The sequence below is a fragment of the Spermophilus citellus genome, assembly GCF_964194105.1.
Source record: "Spermophilus citellus genome assembly, chromosome: 1".
NCBI lineage: Eukaryota > Metazoa > Chordata > Mammalia > Rodentia > Sciuridae > Spermophilus > Spermophilus citellus.
The window spans coordinates 243,215,585-243,239,697 of record NC_138182.1 but is presented as its reverse complement, the minus strand read 5'-3'; the positions used below and the strand labels follow the sequence as shown (position 1 = coordinate 243,239,697).

General features: G+C 34.2%; 1 protein-coding gene across 3 annotated transcripts in view; it reads right to left on the bottom strand.

Annotated features, from left to right (window-relative positions):
* Positions 1 to 24,113, bottom strand: part of MIER3 (MIER family member 3) — a 30,528-nt gene that overhangs the window by 5,563 nt on the left and 852 nt on the right. For 2 of the 3 annotated variants that reach the window (XM_081294952.1, XM_081294950.1), the window contains exons 2-10: positions 23,381 to 23,405; positions 20,441 to 20,586; positions 11,654 to 11,788; positions 9,978 to 10,098; positions 8,846 to 8,931; positions 8,574 to 8,646; positions 6,241 to 6,392; positions 4,038 to 4,119; positions 2,527 to 2,621 (exon numbers count right to left, since the gene is read on the bottom strand). In XM_081294952.1, coding sequence (XP_081151078.1) covers positions 2,527 to 2,621; positions 4,038 to 4,119; positions 6,241 to 6,392; positions 8,574 to 8,646; positions 8,846 to 8,931; positions 9,978 to 10,098; positions 11,654 to 11,788; positions 20,441 to 20,586; positions 23,381 to 23,405 — 915 coding nt within the window. The remainder of the gene's footprint in view (positions 1 to 2,526; positions 2,622 to 4,037; positions 4,120 to 6,240; positions 6,393 to 8,573; positions 8,647 to 8,845; positions 8,932 to 9,977; positions 10,099 to 11,653; positions 11,789 to 20,440; positions 20,587 to 23,380; positions 23,406 to 24,113) is intronic. The other variant, XM_081294951.1, reaches the window with a different exon arrangement.

The window sequence follows — 24,113 nt, the reverse complement described above, 5'->3', positions numbered from 1 at the left end:
ACTATAAGTCTTCTTGGAGCCACAGACCTTTTCTGTCTTATTCACTGATGTATCTCTAGTGCCTAAAACAATATCTGGTAAGTGGAAGGACATAATTGCTTATGAAATGAATGGACAGAATAAATTACACAAATCATTGCAAAATTGATGATTTTATTTGACTTAAAAGGACAACCCAGAATTCTGTAAAAACATTTACTTATCCACTATATTAAAGACTTCATCTCATCTTTGAGAAAAATTAGACTTTCTTCTATATAAAAAGCATGAAATTTTCAACTCACAAAGAGAGGTGTAGCTAATGCAAAAAAAAAAAAAAAAAAAAAAAGAAAAAGAAATAAAAGGTGTACAGATTGGGAAGGTGCAAAAAAAACCTGTTTCCAATGACATAATTATCTATATAGAAGATCCTAAAGAATCAATGAAAAACTGGAGCTAATAAGCAATAATAATAAAGTTGAGGGATTCAAGTTAATACAAATCAATTACTTTCCTACATAGTAATAATAAACAATCAAAATTTTAAAAATACAACATAGCTGGGGGCGGCGGCGTATGCCTGTAATCCCAGCAGCTTGGGAGGCTGAGACAGGAGTATTTTGAGTCCAAAGCCAGCCTCAGCAACAGCAAGGTGCTAAGCAATTCAGTGAGACCCTGTCTTTAAATAAAATACAAAATAGGGGGCTGGGATGTGGTTCAGTGGTCGAATGCCCCTGATTTCAATCCCCAGAACCAATAATAATAAAAAATACAATACAACTTTACATTAGTAACCCCCACAAGTAAATACTTGAGTATAACTCTAACAAAATATATGTTAAGATCTACATGAGGAAAAGTACCAAACTCAGGTTAAAGAAATCAAAGTACATATTCTACATTAATGGATAGGAAGACTGATCACAGTTAAAGATGTCAGTTCTTCCCAACTTGATGTACTGATTCAGTGCAATCTCAATAAAAATCTCAGCAAGTTATTTTGTGAATGACGTACTAACTCTATATGGAAAATCCAAAGACCCAGAATAGCCACCACAATATTGAAGGAAAACTCAAAGAACTGACACTACCTAGTGTCAGGATTTATTATAAAGCTACAGTAATCAAGACAGTGTGGTATTGGAGAAAAAATGGACAAATACATTAATAGAAGAAAAAACCTAGAATTATACCCATAAAATTTAGGCAACTGATTTTTGACCAAGGAGTAAAGGCGCTTCTAGTCTTTTCTACAAAATGGTGCTAGAACTGGACAAACACATGCAAAAAAAGAAAAGAAAAAACAAACAAAAAAGAATCTAGACACAGTCTGTAGAAAGAAGCATTAAACTTATGCTGAAATTGAGCAAGAAAGTAGAATTCCCATATCTTCCTGCTCAGATACATGCATAGGTTCCCTCACTATCATAGTTTTCCCCCAGCTATCTCACACCAGAATGGTATATTTGTTAAAACATCAATTAATAATTGCCACCCAAAGTCTATAGTTTACATTAGGATTCACACTTGACACTGTATACACTATGGGTTTTGACAACACATGTGACCATTACTGTATTATACTGAATAGTTTCACTTTCTTTAAAATCTTTTGTATGATATCTATTCAAACCTCCTTTCTGCTTAACCTCTGGTAACCCACAATCTATTTACTACACTATAGTTTTGCCTTTCCCAGAATGTCATACAATTGGAATTGTGCAGTATGTAGCCTTTTCAGATTAGCTTCATTCATCTAATAATAGGTATTTGCGATTCTTCATGACTTCTTGTGGCTTAGAGCTCATTCTTTGTTAGTATTGAATAACATTCCACTATCTGGTTGTGCCACAGTTTAACCATTCACTTCAAAGGAAATATCTGCTCCTTCTAATTTGGGGCAATTATAATTAAAGCTACTCTAAACGTTTGCGTGCAGGTTTTGGTGTAGATAAAAATCTTCAATCCATATGGTAAATACCAAGAAGCAGGATTGCTAAATAATTTAGTAAGACTTTAGTAAGTTTTATTAAAAACTATCAAATTGTCTTCCAAAGTGGATACAGCATTTTGTATTCTCATCAGCAATGAATAAGAGTTCCTGTTATTCTACATTCTCCTCAGCAATTGGTGTTTTGGTCAGAATATATATTTAGTCGCTTTTAATAACAATATTTATTTCTTCAGCGACTGCAGTTCTCACTGCCAAACAGAAACATTTTTGAGGCCACAAACCTCCAAGAAGCTTGGAAGAAAGTAATAAGGAAAAATATGGAACAGTCAGTCTTTCTGGAAAATATAGTGAATTCATTTTCTGTGAGTACAATATTATTTTAACTGTTTATATCAAAAGATGTGACTATACTATCCTATGAGCAGCTGTGGTACTTATGAGCAAATTTCAACCATATTTAGAGTAATATGAGAAATGTTACTATCAGGGAAAATTAACAAAATTGTTGTTTTATTATCCTATACAAATGACATAAGTTAGCTGCTTATATTCATTCTAACTACTGAGTAAATTCTTTAATTTCTCTAACTTACCTTATTCTTCTGTATAAGATGAAAATCTTTTCCATAAAGCATGAGTGCATGTTCAAAACTTCGGCATTCTTCTTCTGTCCATGCAGTCATTCCTTCTAAAAAAAATTTTAAATGAAATTCACTGGTCTCAAAATAATCTTTTATGTGAATCAATGATATATTTTCAGTACATTTTTCCTGTAAACAGGCCATAAGCTCACTCTTCTCACTCACTTCTGAACACAAATTCTGTATGTAGGAAATTTCATGTAAGATTATAAATGCTTTTTTTCCCACTGCACCATGTAAAAAGAATTTAATGGGTTTTAAAACATAATTTTATGCTTTTCTAATTTAAAAAAAAAATGAACATATAATGTTCTTATGGAAAAAAAAAGGTGTTATTTTCTTTATGGAACATAAAAAGGCCTCATTCTGGTCTTAGTTAAAACCATGTTTTTTAGAGACCATATATAAAGTACAATCAACACATATTTGTTTATTTAAAGTCAGTATGTGAGGGGTATGCTTAGAAATATAAAGGGAATAAGAAACAGTCCACCCTCTCAAAACACTAAATCCCATTAAATTTCCCAGCAGATGTTAATGATGATGAATTAAAAATGTAGTTGGGCAAGAGACCTGGCAGATCTTCACATATTTCTGAAACATCTTACTTAATGGTACTAGGGACCAGTTCCCCAAAGCCATAAACAGTAATCTTACAGTAAAGGTAAAAAATAATTTGAACTAAGGAAAAAAACAGTATTTAGATTTTGAGAAGTTTAACAGCTTAAAATAATTACTTTTAAAGAAGCAACTTTTACAAGGGAAATATTTCAATAGCTATCTCAATCTATAAATTTAAATGTACTATTTTCAGTTTTTCTATTTTTTCCAACCTGTTTATATAATATTACTTAGTATTACTTTCACTCTACATATACTTAGTGAAAGATATGGTAATGCTTATCCATTAAAAAAATTAAAAAATTCTGAAAATTTTATAAGTTAACCATTTTTCTTGAAACACGATACAAAACCTAAGCACTATAAAAATGAGATTACATTATTTACTAAAAATATATTTCTTGCAACAAATTCAAGGAACTATATACATCTTTCCATTTTTATTAAATCCTCAATCTCCTTTTCATTTGGTGCCTAGATTTAAAAAAAAAAAAAAAAGAAAGAAAGAAAAAGAAAAGAAAAAGCCCAACTTTTCCTTTCAGTGAAATCAAAAAATCACTCATTTCAATTACTTTGGATATACTGTCATCTTTGGTGTCTGCTTTGTTCTGTAACTATTTCTTCAAGAAAGTGTGATAGGGGGTAAATAATCTGTACATGAAAACCTCTAGAGTGTCTAAAAATAGCAAGAAAAGGAAAAAATTATCTGCTACGAAGATGAACATAGATTTTACAAAAGTGTTATAAAACTGCTCTGCCCTTTACAATACTTTACTTATTTTAATCCCCAATGAGCATCGCCTCATTTCCATTTCCCTCTCTTGAATCAAAACGTTTCTTACCATGAGATGCCTTTCCATTGCAGCAGTACCTTTCAATTGCTTCTTTTATATTGTGGTTACATTTGAGAAGTTCATACAATGCCTAGGAGAGAAGGAGGGATAAACAAAAATCAGTGATAGTTCACATCTAACAGCATTTTAAGAAACAGGTATATTGTAAAAGTCTTAACAAACTCTGGCCGCAATGCTTTCTAATTTCATATGACATTTGAAGATATGTAACTATCCTGCAATTTGATTCTGGTACCTTTTGCATTTATTCAGCCTTCCTCTGCCTCTCAAAAGTCATCTATCAATATCATTCTTGACTTTTTTTTTTTTTTAATTTCTGGGCCTTTTGAGCTGGGAAGTTCCCCTATTTCAGATGAGTTTTTCTAGTTTAGAAAAATTAGAATTATGGTCTATGTCTTGATGTCATTCTCTGCCTTTTAGTTTTAATAAAGGGGAACAGGAGCAGGCCTGGAATAGGAGTGATACTTCAGTGACTGGGGTTTATAATGGGCTCGGTTATTTTCATCTAATATGAAAGGTACCATTTATTCCAATTAGAATTTCTATCTGTTGGAATTATGAATATAACAAGTAGAAGACAATTCAATTGAAAGTTTAATAATAACCTTTCCAAGTATGTTTCAAGAAAGGTAAGGATGGCTCAATAATAAGAAAAATTTTTTTAATACACCAATAGATTGTATTAAAAAATAATCACTTCAATAGCTTCCCAAAAGCACCTAGGTCAACACCCATTTCTAATATTAAAAAAGACAAAAGTATTAGTTAAAAATAGATGGATATTTTCTTGCTATATACTGAACCAATATTATTCTTAATGAGAAAATTTTAGATACATTACTTCCTTGAAAAGCAGGCCCCAAATCACTATTACTACTAAATGTCTCTAAGAGTTACTACTAATGCACGAAGACATGTAACAGGAAAAAAAAGGAATAAAATACTGGCAAGGAAGGAACGAAAGTATAATTTAATAATAACTCTAAAACTAGAAAACCACCCACAAATGTATGCAATTATGATGCAATCAAAATAATTTCAATTTTCAAAGAATACTAGAAAAGCAAAAACAACTGAAAAATCAGTTTCACTAGCTTCAGATAAATTTTAAAAACTGGTTTGTCTATAAACAATACACAATTATAAATATAACAGATCTTGTTTAGATCAGCAATAAATAAAACACACAGACATAAAATATATTGAAGAATTATGAGATGCAAATGATATTCAAAAACAAAAATATTTGAGCAACTAAAAAAGTAAAGGAAGACTCAGGTATTTTCTTGGAGTGAAAGGTTTAATGTTTTAAAATTAATAAACTATCAATACTAAATCACAATGAGATTTCTTTTTCATAGCTGACAAAAAAAAAAAACTACTTTTAAGTTCAGCTAGTATAATTTCTTTTTGTTACTTAGAAATTCTTATTTGAATCTACCTATCTCTGGATTCCCACTAACCAGAATCATCTGGCTTGTAATATAGAGTGAAAAAAGTATCCAAAGGGGCAAAATGATGTCAGAGAGTCAAAATGTGGAGTGTTCAAAAAGCCCTCAATAGGCAAAACTCCCTTTCCCCAATCCCACATCATCATCGGCAGAGTTCTGCAACTATAGGTACACAAGTGTTTAGCAAACACTCCTAAATCAAATTTATACAGCTTTAAAAATTTTTAAATTATTTTTAGTTGTAGTTGGACATAAATAACTTATTTATTTTTCTATGTGATGCTGAGACTAGAACCTAGTGCTTCACATATGCTAAGCAAGTGCTCTACCACTGAGCCACAACCCCAGCCCCACACAGTCTTAATAGACATTACCTTTTAGTCACCTCCTGAGTAAAATTCAAAAATAACTCAATACCTTTATCATGAAATCTTAAAGTCCAACCATAGAAAATACTTAAATAAGATATTAAAAATACAAGATGGAATACATTCATCAAGAATGAGGTATTAAAGAATTCTCAATGGCAAAGGAAAATACAAGTGTAAGTGATTAAAAGGATATAAAATGGTATATAAAGTAAGATATGAGTACAAGTATAGACAAAAACAGAAGACATAAAACTATTATATAGTTACCTCTTAAAATAAAGAGAAATTTTTTTTTTAAACAAGTATTTTGCAATCAAATATAAGAAATCAAGAAGTTAGCTGTTGTTTTGAACAGAATGTGAATTATACCTGTTCATTGTCCCTTGGGTGTGTTCCCACAGAAATCCTATCCATTATTTTTTCATTTCCAGTTCTTAATGAAGTCTCAACAAGATACTCCTTAACTTTGCTCTCCAAAACCACATCAGGACGCCAAAGTAACTGGTCTTCATTTTCATACACTGATAAAGAAAATCCCATTAACACATTAAAAATAGTGAACACATTAAAAAATGCACACAAACTGTTCTTCTGTCTTTATAGGCTAAACGCAGGGACTAGTAACTTTGAGGACACCAGTAATTTGACTGTGAGATAAGAACTTTTCGCTGGTACCAAAAAAAAAAAACAAAAAAACACAACTTTAACTTTCTTATCTGGGTTCTGGGGCCAGAGCAAGAAACCATTTTTGTGGTTAGATTTACTAACCAATCAAAAAGTTTCCCATGCCTAGTAAAGTCTAATGTTAAAAACTCCACACCAGGGCTGGGGATGTGGCTCAAGCAGTAGCGCGCTCGTCTGGCATGCATGTGGCCCGGGTTCGATCCTCAGCACCACATACCAACAAAGATGTTGTGTCCGCCGAGAACTAAAAAATAAATATTAAAAATTCTCTCTCTCTCTCTCACTCTCTCTTTAAAAAAACAAAAAAACAAAAAACTCCACACTGGTATTTTATACTTTTCTTATAAAGAGGTAAAAATGACCTGTTAAATTCTCTAATAATCTCACTGGAATTTTCTCTTGAATTTTCTATATGACTGTATTATGAAATCTCCTAAGGGAAGAACTGCAAACAAACAAATTTAAGGGGGAAAAAATCAGATAATGAAACGATAAAGAAGTCACATTTTTCCTTTATTGATTTCTTCCCCCCAAAATAAATTTTATTTAAAGGAGGAATCAAGCGTACTTAAATCTTCCTATTTTTGGAAAGAAGGGCAAACAATAGTCAGAGAACTAAATGTTCTATACTATTTTAGTGACTGAAACATTAATAAACAAAATGTCACTAAAACAAGTTTTATATCTTATTAATGCATTCTACCACCTTACTCAAAGCTTCTACTTTATAGATGGCATATGTATTTATCTCAGTGCTTCAAGTGCAATTCATTCTTCAAGTGAATAATAGTTTATAAACATAACTAATAAAAGTAATTTGTCGATAGCTAATTATATACTTGGACTATGGCAAATATTTTACATTCACAACTGCCTAAGAAGGTACTCATTCCTAGTTAGCAGAAAACTTAAAAACAAAGTGTGCCTGTGCATGAAGACTGATTTTTTGGAGAAGTTTCTTGAACAAGTTTCTTTCCTCTTTGGTCACAACTGAAATATGTAAAATAGTTAAGATTAAATCTCTTAACAGAGAAGGTACACCTTCCCTCCTCAATTTGCAAAACAGAGACTATTTTCTCCATTATGTTTGATCTAAGAACCTATGGCTGCTGAACAGATACTTGGTTCCCAGGTTATGTGTGGCTTGGGTGGAAGGCAAGAGGCTGGTACAGTAAGATCATCAGCTATTATATGCTCCCAGATGGACAACTGTCTTCCATCAGTTTGAAAACAGTGTAGGAAAATGGTGTTGCTAGATAGCAGCCAAGGCTAAGGACCCCAGGGTAGCCTCCTTTAAATGGTGGATGATCTGGCATAATGGAAAGGAAGAAAGAAGAACCTGGAAGGCTTTGTGTTGACTATGTACCTTTTGCCCTTGTGACTTCACAGCAAAGAATCGACTCAATTGGGAAAGGACCAATTGCCCAGGGAAATTTTTCAAATCTACTTGGTTTCCAAGATCAACTAGGGAAGGATACCTGTATTAAAAATACCTCTCCTCTCTATACTTTTAGAACCATCTATAGTTGAAATCTACCAAAAATGTGAAGAAAGACTGACTGCAAAAGCAAAAGAGCAGAATCCTTCCATTCCACCTCCTGCACTTTCAGAGCTGAAGCAAAAGAATTTCTTCTAATCTCTTTTTATCTTCAAGAGTTTTCACTCCACAGACTGCGTCTATAACATTCTCACTACCTCAGATGATGAGATTCTACCAACATCTACTAAAGCAAGATACAGGTTAAGGTGCTAACCTTCAAAAGATTCTCCACTGTTTGAACAAGCATTGAGTCACTGGCTAAGAAGCCCCTATACGTAGGAAGGGCTTTGAGACTCATAGTTGGTTACTTTTGATATATTTTCCCTAAGTGATGCCTAAATATCCTCACTCTAGAAGTTCCTCCAATCTTAAATCTATCTATTTTTGTCCAGGCCAGTATATAATCAGATATTTAAGTAAACACATTAAGTAGTAGTTCAGCCTACCAAACACTATTAAAATCAAAAGATTTTCTTACCTTTTTCATTACCATCATACTCTCCAAGATAAGGGGGAATCTCTGCCTGATATTGTAAACCGATCATTATTTCCTACAGGAAAATTCAGAAAAACAATGTATTATAAACACTTGGGGGAGGGGGGGAGTCTTAAACCACTAATTTGGTTTCTACAGGTCCAAAGAAACTTTCTCTTGAAACAACAAAATGACCATAAATCACTTCACAAATGTTTTCAAAAGGCAATTTAGTCCAAAATGGTCTAATAGATTATAATGGTAATTCAATTTACCTTCCTCAAATCTTCAGGTGAGTTACCACTGTCCGTTTCAACATCTTCTACCTCTGATTCCTTATCACCATCACATGTAGTATTTGCTTTAAAAGAAAAAAATTTCAAGATTTTCATTGCTAACTTTTGTAGTAGCTTGGAGAATACCCGTTATGCTGTATTTTATAAAAATTGGTTGAATACTTTGTCAGCAGAAATCTAATAAACTTCCACTATTTTCACAATGGACATTAGTCAAAATAGGATTGTGAAAACTCTAAATATAAAGTATATATAATATCCTTACAATTATTGTAGCATACCAATAAATAGATTGGGAGATAAAAAAGAAACTATTGTGATCAACTTAAAAAGACAGTATAGCACTAGAGTTCTGTTACATTAATTAGTAAATATATACAAAGAGCTAGATTGAGTCTATCAAAATGGTTTCTGTGTGCACACTCATATATGTGCATTTGAACTTATTAATCAAGTAGTTTTTCTACCACAAATATACCCAAAACAAATAGACTGCATTAAAAAATACTTATTTTAGTCTAAAACCTTTTTAATATTACTGATAAACATTGAGGGATAACACCAAGAACTAACAGGAAAAAAAGAATGAACCACTAAAAATAAAAACACTTTTTAGCACTGATAAGTTTTCAAAATCAGGAGAGCAAGAGCCTTTTAACAGAAACCGAAAATTCGTCTCTTAAAACTTCATGGTTGAACTAAGATAGAAATAGGTGAGCCTTGGGAAAGAATGCAGCCTTGTAAAACTAAGTCAATGTTTCTATTTTTAAACAGCCTTTAGTTTACTACCTCTATCCCAACAAAAAGGTGATAATATTGTTCCAATTATAATAATATTTTATTTAAACTATGTAAAACACATCATTCTAGAATAAACAATTAAACATAAATTACTGAGTAATAAAATGTACTCACACTACCACTGCTACAATTAGCTAGGGATACAGTACATGCATGCCTAGCATGCATGAAGCCCTGGGTTCTGGAGTTTAATTCTCAGCACTGTGCATGCACATACATATTTGCGTGCGCGCGCGCGCGCACACACACACACACACACACACACACACACACACACAAAACCTCAAACAATAATGTCTGGGTTTCTTACATCTTAAAGGTCTAGGGAAAAAATCAGAAGTTTCATGAGACGTCACCGAGGGTGTCAGATCATCTGCAGAAGACTGAGTTTCCTCATCATCACCTGACAAGAGGTCTTTTGCTATTTCTTCCTGGAAGGTTAGGAAGGCAGTACTAGTTAGAAAGGATTATATTTCGTCAATTAAGAAAAATATCTTCTTATTTTTAATAAAATAATACAATTAGTAACCAGTTGATGTCTTATTAGTTTTGCAAAGTAATTTTGAAATCTCCTATAATTTACTTCATATAAATATTTGGACATTTAATATTTAATTATACACTTAATAATATACTAGTAATAAGAATAATACAAATGCAATTACACACTTAAGACAATAATTTGCCTAATTTATGAAATGTGGGGAGAACTTAAATAGAGTTACAGCTAATTTTCAACGAAAATAATCTGACTTCTAGCCAGGTATGGTGGTATGTACTTGCAGTCCCAACTACATGGGAGGATGAGGCAGAATCACTTGTGTGCCCAGAAGTTTTGTGGCCAGCCTGAGCAATCTAACAAAACCTCATCTCAAAAAAAAAAAAAAAAAAAAACAAAAAAAAAACACACACAAAAATAATCTGATTTCTAAGTGGTTAACAATTATATTTACTTTCCATCAACAATAAAATAAAAATTTAAAAATGTTTTCAAATTCCACTTTTAACAATTTTAAAAGTCCAACTAATGATATAATTTTAAAAGCAAGTTTGAATTAATTTTTATTATAAGTGTAGAGTTATCCTTATGCCTAGTATGCAGCATCACTCAATACTAAGTGATAATGGAAACTAAGGTTTGTGGTACATTTAATATCACATTTAACTCAAAATGGGAAAAACATAACTCATAGGATAGGTTCCAAAATGTATATTCCTCTCCCTGCCTAAGACTTGAAAGCCAAGGAAAGCTTTCCAGGGAACTGTTATGTCAGCAAAGCATAGGCTGTGTGGATTCTCCTCTGCAGGTAGTGAGTCTCACCACAACCAGGTATTGTGTTGTGTACCTATAGTCCCAACTACATGGGAGGGTGAGACAGAATCACCAAGGTCACCACATCCTTGGCTACTATGGCTGCTGTCACTCTGAGAGCCCAGAAAACAGAACTTTTCTTCAACTACTCCATGCCTAAGCAAGCTGGGTTTGAAGGCTTCTGGGGGTTTTATTAACCAACACATTCTTATGTTTGTAGATTGAAAGAAGTTAAAGCAAAATCTACTTAAATATATCTACAAAAGAAAAATGAAAAAAATACTAGAGAATAGTTAGGTATGCAATAAATTCCTATTTCTCACTCTTAAAATAGTAGGTAGTATTATTATATTATTAAAAATAGTGTGATTAAAACTATTAAACAAAGTTTAAATCAAAATGATAAGAGCTATGGGGTCAATATAAAGTTTACATGCCAACATTATAAAATGCTTTAAACAAAGGGAATTCTAATAAAACAGTCAATAGAAATGGATCCTGAATTTTTATTTGTTTTTTTAGTTGTAGGTGGACATAATGCTTTCATTTTTATTCATTTATTTTTATGTGGTACTGAGGATCAAACCCAGTGCTTTGCCCATGCTAGACAAGGACTCTACCACTGAGCCACAATCCCAGCCCTCTGAATTTTTCTTTTAAATGCTTGTACTTACTTTGTCCAGTGTCATATCTGGTAATTCATCAGCTAGTTCACTTGGAGAGCTATTTGCACTGGAATTAGTAACTGCTGGAATTGTAGGTTCATAGCCATAGAATGCCAATAAATCTTCTAGAGGCATGTTTCCTTCCTATTCAAACCAGGACACAAACATGAACTTAGCAGATGTCACAATTATAGCACAACTTAGCAGATGTTGAAATGCTCTTAAGTTCATAAAGCACATTATCAAAATAGCAGTTATCAATCAAAACCAAGTTTTAGTTTTTCTTTTTGTATTACCGTCAGAAAACAAGATAAAACTCCTAGAGCTCTAATTAATTAATAACAAAACTCAGTTTTTATTTCCTAACATCATTTCATTCTTTAAAAATTCTCCAAGAATCTGCTTTGGTGAATATCTTTAACTTTTACATTATTATAAAGATGCATTGAAAATATTTTCATTCATGTAATTTGTTGCTTGTTTCCTTGCAATTAAATAATATGTGATTACTTGTTTATTCTTCCTATTAATTAGAAGACACTGATAATAAATCTTTGACTGAACACTAACACTTGCAAAATTTATGTTAGCATCCTTTAGCATTCTTACTACAACTGATATTTCATACCAGTCTGTCTGACTTCTTCACAAACATCCAATGAAGATTGTATTAATCTCTCTCACAGGTGAGAAAACTGAAGCTTAACTCTGGGTTTGAATCCCAGTCCTGCAAGTTGTCTTACTAATAGCTTTAATAAAATCACATATTCTGGCTCCAGTTCTACCCATGTTACAACTACCTATGCTATCACTCAGAATGACACCCAGTCACTGTTTCCCCCTCAACTAATTCATCTGAATATAAGTGTTATATTTCCCTTTTAAATAGATTTTAGTTTAAAAACTAAAGTATTAAAAAAACTCTTTATAATTATCAAATAAGTAACTTCAAAACTATATACTCATGAACTAATTAATGCATTAAACATTTTAAAAGATGTCTTTGTCCATGAATTTAAGAGACTTATTTCTATAGTTGCTTATTGGTTTAGTTTTTTCTTTTAGACAAAACACCTAAGTCATGAAGCATAGACAATGAAAATGCTAAAACCAAATGTATAAAACATGCCCACATGTGATCACAAAGTGAGCTGATAGTAGCAGTGATAACTCCTAGACAGATGCTGATTACTCACCAGGGCCCAAAAGGGATAAAGGCTCTGAAGATCCCCAAAATATGGCCTTCACTATTTCAAGTATGAAACTTTCATACCACTGTGCTTGACTGGGACTGAAGCATTCTAAATAAACTTAGAATACGGGATATGATAGAATATGAATTCATAAATTTGCAGGAGACATACACCTTCTTTGCAATTATCTCCCCCCACTCCACCCATAGTGCTAGGGATGGAACCCAGGGCCTTGAACACACTGGGCAAGAGTTCTATTACTGAGCTACAACCCCAACCCAGACATATGCCTTTCTAATGACTATAAAATCATGTCACTCACGAAATCCTTTCAGCTTGGGATTGAAATCAACTTAAACAAACAAACAAAACCCTGCTTTGGGAGCCTAAAGTCAGCACAAATCGAACTGGATGGTCAGGGCAGACATAAATTCACCCACTGTGGAAACCTCCAATGAATTATTCTTTTCTCAAACCAAAGAACCCTCAAAGGTGACCAGAATCCAATTTAGAGTCTCTTATGACATGGTGGGAAAATAGCAATTTTCACTTGTTAGCACTGATGGTCCACCTTCTCATCATGTATTGATTTCTAGGTACTTTGCTGAGGGTTACCGTCTACGGATATAGAAATTCATAGTGAAATTCTTACACTAAAATAATTCAGTGCTGGTGAGAGAAACTGCCAAGTCAACAATTATAATACAATGTAATGGCTGCAATACCCAATTCTAGAATTAGTGCTATGAGTTTGTAAATACAAAGAAGGGAAACCCACACCCCAGGAAAAATGATATCAAAGTAGAGATATACACAGAGAGGGAAAGCAATGAGTTAACTCTTAAAAAAAGAAGAGTCTTTTGACAGATAAGGGACGTGTCCAAGGGAGGTGTGTCCATGACCACTGAGCACTGAGTGTATGCCAGAAGGCCATCATGTCAGATGCTGGTATGAAACACAGGCCTTGCTTGTCCTGTTACAGCTTATAGTCTAGAGGGTACTAATAACATATATGCATAAAGAACTGCCAATTATGATCACTAAAAAGGAAACACAACAAACCCTGAGATACAGAGTAACATTAGGGGTCCATTTTATAGAGTAACAGAGAAAGACAGGAAAAGATCTTCAGATGAGGCTCAAAGTCTGAGATACGGCCAATCTCCTAAAGAGCATTTCAAGCCAAGGAAAAGACCTGTGAAGCCTGAAGATAACTGCCACTAAACCGAGTGGCCAAAACTCAGTGAGTAGAATGAAGAGGGACTCAAGAGAAGAATGGCAAAAGAGGTTGGGACAGATCAGAGGGAGACCTGTGGCCAGGGAAAGGAAGTTGGACTTTATTCACAGAGCAATGAAAAACCCCTGAAGAATTAAAAAACTGGAGAGATATAACATTATTTCTTTTTAAAATACTGGGCAGCTACATGAAGAAAAGTCAGCAGGGTGGAGAATGGAAAGATACAAAGATCACTTAAGGAGCTTCATGCTGATTTAAGGTAATGATATAGACACAAACAGAAATGAATAGATGAGATATATCTTGGAGTGGAATCAAACAGGTTACTAGATGTGGGAATGAAGGGAGAGGGAAAGACAAATCTGCAGATTTCTATTTGAGCAAGTCTCCAGAGGGTAGTAACCTCTAGATAATAAGTGAGACAGAAAAGACTAAAGGAAGAAAAGGTTTTTGAAGGAAAAAAAAAAAAAAGAGTTCTGCAGAAGACACAAGTTAAGTTTGAGAGAACTGAGACATCCAAGTAGAAAAGTCAAGTTGGCCATGAGCCTGGAGCTTAGAGAATCAGGCTGGGCTAAAGATATAAATCTGGCATTCATTAGCATCTAGATGATATTTAAAGCCACAGGAGTTGATGAGCTCACCCACAGAGAGGGCAGAGAGAAAAGAGAGGGGATCTATGCTTTATTAGAAGAACTTTCAGACCTATTACTCTATAGGCAACAGGATATATGTCTAAAAAATCTTGAGCATGATTTGCATTTTGGAAAAAACATTCTAGGGAAGTAGAAGAATAAGAATCTGAACTAAGGAAGATAATTATTTTCTAAATTTAGAAAAAAAGAATTGGTTTCTTGACTTAATTGACAGAGGAAATGAAAGCAACATAGGAGTATAAAAGAACTGCAAGATTTCTGGCACAGGAAGTTAGAGACCTGTAGCACCATTATAAGATAGAAACACAAACTCAAGGGTTTAACATGGTAATGAGTTTAAGGCAAAAGCTGAAGCTGTAGGCTTGAATGGGATCACCCAGAAAGGGCAAAAAGCTAAGGGTTGGGAGAATGTCATCAACTACTATGTGGGCAAAGACAAACAAGTCCATAAATGAGAAAGGGAAACATCTGAGAGTAGAAGCAGAACTAGGAGAAAGCAGGATTTTATGAATAAGCAAGCGTGGAGAAACCAGGGATGGTCACTTGGGTCAAATACCAAAGAGAAATCAAATGAGATAAATAGACAAGAATTCCTAGTATTTGGCAATCAGTGACTTTATAGTGAGGTGGAAGAAGTCAAGCTAGGACTGGAATGGGAGGAGAGAGAGTACATATACATCTCTGAAACTGGAGAATGACTGAGGGCAAAATGGGGTCAGAGATAACATCTTCTAAATGTGGAAAGCACATTGGTAAGGTTCTATGTTTAAATAAAAAAATTTTTCAAACTATAATAAACTAAGGGCAGGACAGATGTGATCTGGGACAGGAGGGAAAAGAATAAAAGTTTGTGTGGAAGAAAGAGGAGATTCTTGGTCGTCACTCGTGAAAAACCCTTCTTTCTCTGCAAAGACACAAGCATGATGATCCGTTGAAGGAGATGATAAACACCTTAGTGGTAACCTCCTTACTAAGTTCAAGGAATGCCACTCTGTAGATTCTCTAGAGGGGACTGGTTTTAAAATACAAATTATCTATTATAAAACTGTTAAAAATGGAAAAGGTGAATCCTGTCTCTGAATCACTTAATATATGAACTTTCTATCACAGTCTATCCATAATGTACTCAGTCCTCTGAAGAATAAAAACAATTTTTTTCAAAACTGAATTAATATATTTCAAGGTCTTTAAGTATCTGTAGTGGTGAGATTCACTTAGAAGTTTTATCTAGCACCTCATCACAGGTAGAGAGATTTTTCTCTCCTGCCTTATTTTGGGGGACATTTTATTGAACCTACTTAATTCTAAGTGACACAGTTAGTCTAATCACAATTGTCAACAAACTTCTTTATAAGTTGAAAGTCTATATTATATTAGAAAAGTGTAAAATTTAGAGACAGAGGACACAATAATTGCTAACAATTACCCTGAGCAATCACCTAATCCCTTTCACCTCCATTTCCTTATCTGTAAAAAGGAAAATACCATTATTTCCTTCATTCTATGAAGCACAGCCTCAAATTTCAGAAAGTAGGATGCAACTCATTATCAACAAATTGTATTCTTCCTTGAACCCATCTACACTATTTATAAAGCAATGGTACATCTTACACTCAATAAGGCCTCTGAGCCAAGGAAATACTGCCAATACTCATCTGATACATCTGATGGCGTTGCTGGATAGGTCAAACATGACTGTGAAGTGCAGATCAATTTTAGTAACTAATGTAACATCTGTTTAATACCTTGTGAAACAATACTTAATTTTCAATTTTTTTAAAGCATCTATGCTAAAAAGTTTAAGTGGCATTAATGATATATTTTTTAAAAACTTTCTCATTTATTTATACTTTTCTGAATTTGGGAGGAATTTTTAAACATCAGGGGGAAATCTATATTTTTATTAAAGCTGGAATGGTTAAGAACAATTTTAAAAGTTCTAGATCCACTGGGCGTTTTAGCTCACATCAGGGACTCAGGAGGTTGAGGCAAAAAGATCATAAGTTCGAAGCCAGCATCAGCATTTTAGTGAGACCTTGTCACAAAATAAAAAATTAAAAGAACCTGGGAGTAGAACTCAGTGGTAAAGTGCCCCTGGGTCCAATTCCCAGTGGCAAAAAAATACGTAAATAGAAGTTCTAGATCTTATCTAGAACTATTAAATTAAAAGCATTCAGAAAGCAATAATATGAAACAATTAAAATATATAAAATTATGATAAACCCTTTAGTATTTTTAAAAATTACAATCTAGTTACATAATCTAGTCACATACTTACCAAAGAGCTACTATAAGAAAACTGATTTTGTACCTCTCTTATTTTCTGTACCACATGATATGGAAAAATTTCCACAAGAGCCCAAAATTTACAAGCACTAAAATAAAAGCCGTACTTACAGCTGACAATCAAATTTATTTACCATGACATAAAAACTTATTTATAATTTATTTAAATATTCACATCATGCCCCAAGACTGTTAACATGCAACAACACCTAAATCATTGTTCTAGTAATAAATTACGATATATAATCAAAATAAATAATTTCTTCTAAAAATTTAATACTCCTCTCAATATTTGTCTTTTATTCATGTTCATTTTCATTACAAACCAATAAAGAATAGAGATTACTGTTATGTTTACTACAGATAAGAAGCATAAATCAGAGGAAGTAAGTAGAAAGTCACTCTTAGAAATAGCTCTTCTTATTCACTGCTCCATGAGAAGGATCAGCTTTCTGAATGAAGACACAGCTCTTGAGTCTTTCTAGGATTTATTTAAAGGTCATCTGTATTTTGCCAAGAAGCTACTATCCAAGTACATACTGAGAAGCTAAAACACTTTAAGGACATAGGATTTTTCTGAATATATAAACTTAGTGACATTACAAAAAATTTAATTATCAATATTTACTAAACAAAATAAAAAACCACAGGAGGAGGGACAAGGTTGTTTCTGTGAATAGCTAAGCTGGTAAATTTACTGTTGATTACTTCAATCTATCTTCTATTTTACTTTTTGTGTTTACCTATTCTTTTTTTTGAGAGGTTCTTGCTATGTTGCCCAGACTGGTCTCAAGTGATCTTCCTACCTTTGCCTCTCAAGTAGTGGGACGACAGGCATGCATGCAATTCCCTTTTGAAACTCACTCAACACAGACCAAGGCATATATTATTACAGCCTCTCAAAGAATAAAACTTAAAATCTGAAAAATAAAATCTTGTGTAGGGGTATAGCTCAGCTGGTAGAGTACTTGTCTTACCTTACATGTATAAGGCCCTGAGTTCAATCCCTAGCACCACATAAATATAAACAAACAAATAAATAAATAATCTTGCCATCCTATAAACATCACCACCAGATTATCCATGCTCAAGTAGTAAGTAATTTAACATAATAAATGTAACACGGTTCTATTTTATTGACAAACAGCTATTTATTTGCATACTAAAATGTAGTCTGACGTCTTTTTTTTTCTGGTACTGGGTATTGAAACCAGAGGTGTTCTACCACTGAGTTACATCTCTAGCCCTTTTTTATTTTTTGAGACAGGATCTCACCAAGTTGCTAGGTCTGGCCTCAAACTTGGAATCCTCCTGCCTCAGTTTCCCAAGTAACTAGAACCAGTTGTGAACCACTGTGACCAACTGTATTTCTATCAAACATTTCTTACATGATGTTGAAATAGATTGCTATCTGTATGCTTTTAACAACAAACACATTATCATGAGACCACTCAAGACTTCTGCCCCATCCCCATAAAACATGCCCACAGCAACAATTCTAACTTACAACATAGGAGAGAAGTATTATCTATGCTTCCCTGAACTTCCATACAAGGCTAAACATATTTTATACAATCTATACATCCTTCCTCCCATACCTCTCATTGCTTCCTTCTTCCATAGTTGTCACAAGGATATCATGTTAAAAACCTTGTTCCCACTGCCACCCTATATTAGATTGTAAGCTCCTAGAGTTCAGGAACATTGTCAAACTGTTCACTTTTCTAATTCCAGGATGTACCACAGACCCTGACTTAGTGACAACATCAGCTAGATTGTTAATTCTCAGTTATTCTAGACTGCCCATTCATAAGAAGTAAGAAGGAATTGCCTGAATAAAGGCAAGGTAGAATTTGAGACTCTTTGGCATCTTTTGTCATCAACAGGTAACATTTTATCACCACACTGAAAGGAGAAGCAGGCAAAAGACTTCTTTTTCAACCAAGTATTTCATGGTATTTTTAGTTTAATAATCATAAATTTGGCTTTTATAGGATATACTATTAAGTGAATAAGTCTAAATCTGAGATCATGCTGAATAACTAACCAAATGACTGAATGTGTTTAGAAAATGTCAGGCCCTGAAGAATCTGCCTTCTGTTTCTCTGTGCATTAACATGAATAAAGAAATGCAGTAACACCCCACCCCTGACTCACAAAGATACTAAGTAGAGGAGATTATATAAGAGGGTGCTTTACCTTCTATAAAAAAGAGAGATATAAGAACTTAGAAGAGCCAGGCACAGTGATGCACACCTGAAATTCCAGAAGCCCAAGAGGCTGAGGAAGGAGGATACCAGGTTCAAAGCCAGCCTTAGCAACATAGTGAGGCCCTAAGCAACTCAGTGACACCCTGTGTCTAAATAAAACACAAAAAAGGGCTGGGGATGTGACTCGGTGGTTTAAATGTCCCTGGGTTCAATCCCCGGAAAAAAAAAAAAAAAAGAACTTAGAGGATAGTATTATTCAATATTATTCCTGAATAATAATTTTTTTTTCTGAGCTAATTAGAAATTTTCAGTAAGGTTAATTTATAGGTAAGTATAATCCTAGAGTTTTCAAGCTGACTACTATGAAGGCCTTTCTCTATCATCCTAGTATAAATGTAGATTTAAAGTACAGCTCATTTCTTTGTATTGATTTTGGGTTTAAAGAGTTATAAACCAAGCCAGGCACAGTGGTACATGCCTATACTCCCAGCGGCTCAGGAGGAAGATCACAAGTTCAAAGCCAGCCTTAGCAACTTAGCTAGGCCCTTAGCAACTTAGCGAGACCCTGTCTCAAAATTTAAAAATTAAAATAGAAAGTGCTGAGAATATGGCTCAGTGGTTAAGTTAAGTACCCCTGGATTTAATCCCTGGTACTGAATAAATAAATAAATAAATAAGTTATATATATATATATATATATATATATTCAATCCTAACAACTTTTTAAAAGATGACTAGAGGATAGGGGATGGCATATCACTGATCTACATTTGAAAATACAGTAAAACTTTTCCAGTGTCTTTATAAGTTTTATGAAGAAAAAGACTTCTTCCTGTATCTACTATACTACTTAGTTTTACCCTCAACAGAATGGTATGGATATAATGAAAAGAAGGCTGGATGGGATTCAAAATTGAGTTTAGGGTCTAGATTTCTTATATTTCACTTTTCTCTTGTGTTAGAGGACTGCGTATACCTATTTCACTGTGCTGATAAGCTAAAAAATTAGTTTGACAGATATAAATTAACTTTGAAAAATTAAAAAATATTTATTATGATACTCTCAAAATGAGAAAACCACTGACATTCTAAGTGAGGTTAAAAAAAGAAATATACACATGCTACTTTTATTTCAGGTAAATTGAAAAATAATTTACAAGAGTATTTCAAAATTTTTACCAAAAGTTTGTGTTAAAATACTAAAGTAAAACCTTTACCTTTTCTAAGTCTTCAATTTCAGAACTGAAGTTTTTACCCTCATCCATCATCTCTTCTTCTTCAAGAGTTCTTTCATCATCATAGTCATGGACCAACATCTCAGCAGTGGGGTCAAAATCATGATCCTCAGAAGACAAAGACCCAACTGGAATGAAACAAACTGAATCACTTAACATAGTCACAAGGTTATTTAAAAAATAAAAATGTGTGCCTATAAATTTACTATATATTTTATAGGTTATAAAGTAAGACCATGTGATTCTGAAAAGATACTAAAATCAGGAAAAGAACAAGGCAGAATAATTTACAAACACTTTTACAAGGGATCCAACTTACAATACCAGTAATGTGATTTAAATGGCGTGGTCTTAAATAAATATTCCAACAGAAAAGCAATGAAACTTGCTTATTAGTTAATTTAAGACATTTGTTTAAAAACAAAGGCAAACGTCAGAAGAATTAAATTTCCAGGAATGGAAAACTTCTCAAGAATCCACTATCCATGAAGTCTAACACTTCAGAAGAGAATGTAAATTTTACCAAATTTTAACCCTCAAATAAAGACACAAAACTCAACAGAAATTTTGCTTATAGGACAAAAATCAAATTTCTGTGAAACAGCTATTCAGAAATTTAGTTTTTAAAAGCACTGTATCATTTACATATGTATAACAGTATTTCAAGCTCCCCAGCATCAGTCAGTCAAGTATTAAACTACAAATCTATGCTTTACTTTAGATTACTAATACAGTTGTTAGGATTATACAAAAAGACCACAGAAAATCATTATCTGAAAGTTTTAGAAGACATAACCCATTGCCAGTTGTTTTGGCCAATTCACACTTATTTATAAAATTATAATAATTTTTTAATAGCAAATAGGAAGTCAATTGAATATTCCAAAAACAAAGAGAAATGAATAAAATGCATAATCCCAAGAGAATGAAATATGATTTATAAAAAACAGCATAACATCTAATTCAATTAGACCAGCAACTTTCAAGAATATGGAGGGAAAGTAATATCAGAATTTGGAGAAGAAAAAGTTAATCTACTTTGAGCCAAACTAATATTTTAAAATTTCAAACATTTAAACACAATGTGAGATCATTACCAAAACAGTGAAATAGGCTAAACTTTTTTCACTATGGAAAAACTACAGATAAAATTCAATGTTTCTGATTCTGAGTTCAGAAAACTCTATTAGTCCTAAGAAACAATTTCTATGGTACTTAATTCTTTAGAAAGCTTACATTATGATGCTATTTCTTTGCAGTTGAAAATATTATCTGCTCATCTGAAAAACATGATGAAGTAGGTGTGGCTTAACTTAATTTTAAAGACAAAGATGAGCATTTATTAACTAGCTCAATAACAGAACATGCACCCATTACAGATTTTCTTTTCTAAGGAATTCCTACAAACTACTATTGCTTTGTCAAAGTGTCCTGCATAAAACAGAAGGGCCTGAGGACCTATTCCTGGCTTTGTCCTTGGCTTTCAGGGACCTATTTAAATTTACTGGGTGTAGCTCAAGCTTTTCATTTGTAAAACACATAAGGTTGGCTGAATTGACTTAAGAATTTCTTTTAGTTCCAAATTTCTCTTTAAAAATTGGCGAACTGATTAAAAACAGGTTATAAGTGTCTGTTTAGACATCAACAGCACACTGTGTTTTGCCTTTTTATTTAGATCACAACTTCTAACAAACAGTGATGCAAAATGGAAAACTTCCATTATCATCCAGATGTTTGGCATCATATACATAAATATTCTTTCCCTGAAATCAGTCATAACAAAGAAATGTTTGTCTCAAAATTAGCAAAACTTTTGAAAACAATTTTTAATGTATAGATAGCTATTTTTAAAGTAATCATAAATTCCTTCAATTTAGTGTTAATTATAATACCCAAGTAAGACCTTTGACTAAATACAAAAAGTAATATTGCAAAAACAATGAATTGTTCATTCTATGGCAATATGCAATGAAAAACTTGGGGGCTCATACACACTCCACTAAGTTATGATTCTTTAGCAGCATGATTTAAAAGTCTCTAGGTGAACTAAGGGAAGTGGACAGATCCAGAGGTGCTTTCCCTGGACCCTATGACAGGAGAAAGTGGCAGTTAAGAGGGGAACTGGAAAGAGGATGAGAAGTTGAAACAAAGACACCTTATATCTTAGCACAGGAGGAAAGTTCCTCGCCATGGATCAGCTTCAGGGATCCAACAAGCCCCCACTCTGTGTATAACTATGCCTATCTAGAGCATTCAGGGAGAGTCTCTTATTTTTATCAAATCCTAACAAGAACTTCTAACCTCAAAAAGATCAAGAAACACTTCCAGAAGCTCTAATGTTGTCTCAGCTCAAAAATCTTCTATCACCCCTCTTCTGTGCCAAATTTGGAATATATGTGTGTTTTAAAGATAGCTTTAACTCTCAGTTTTCACACAAACTATAGACATTTCTCAATTATGAAAAGGAGACTTAGAGGAGATGGGGAGGAGTTCCAGTTACCAATCAACCTAAGCAGCCACCAAATTCAGAAAAAGTAGAGATCAATTTCTCGAACAAACAGAAACTAAAATCCAAACTGCAAAAGTTGGTGAAAAGTTGATTTGGTACTCACTGTTTTGGAGGAAAACATATATGTGAAAATTAAAGACACTATTTAACAGCTCACTTGTCTATCAGCAGCTTTGTAACAAGGTGTATTTTTCAACATGCAAGGGGGAAAAAAAGAGTATAACTGTTCCTTTCTCGAACAATTTAATTACCAAATGCACACTGAAATCCTTAATTTAATTATCAAATGCACATTGAAATTCTTAACGATGAAAAACTGCAGTATAATTTTCCAAGCAGAATTCTTTACCAACATGCCTTCAAGACCCCATTAACCTCTGGGACCCACTGAAGAGGTAAAAAATAGGACAAACCTGGGCTCGAACTTCCAAAAGAAGCCTAGGAAAGAAAGAGAAGAAAACGTGAGGTTAGATAGCATAGCCAGGAAAAGAGGCAGCTCCCGCAACAGGGCGCAGAGGGGGCGGAGCCGAGCGCTCCTCCGCAGCTGCCAAAAAGTGCAAGACGTAGCTTCGCTCCGATCGCTCCCGGCCCCTTTCGGGCCCCCTCTTGGCTGCCTCGCCTTCCTCCTCGAGTCCCCAGTGTACAAACTCGCAGACCCGGGACGAAACCCAGAATCTAACAGGCAACTGAAAGCGGCTTTCTAAAGCTCAGCAAGTTTCAGAACGAAGAAGCAAAACCCAGAGAGTGGGCTCACGGCATCAGTCCCCCATCCCTGGCAACTTGGGAGTCCCCCAATTCCCACCCAGCTCTCCACGGCCCCAGGCAACTCCTCGAAACGCAATCCTTTCCTGGAAGGGACTCGCCTTCTAAGAGTGTATCTGCCCCTGAGGGCCCGGGAGCCCCAACTCGGGGGCTGTCCTCTGCCGGGAGCATAGGCCGGCTCGAACCGGACACTCGTCCCCAAACCAAAGCAGGAGCTCCCCATCCTCTTCCGAATCCTGAGACGCGGCCTCTCAGTCCGGGGGATACTGGTTCCTTCCAGGGTGTTCAGTCTCTCTCAGGGCCCGCCAGCTCGCCCCTCCGCCCAGCCAGCTCCTGCAGAGGGGCTCCTATCGCCGCCGCCCCCTCCCCCCAGCTCACTAGTCC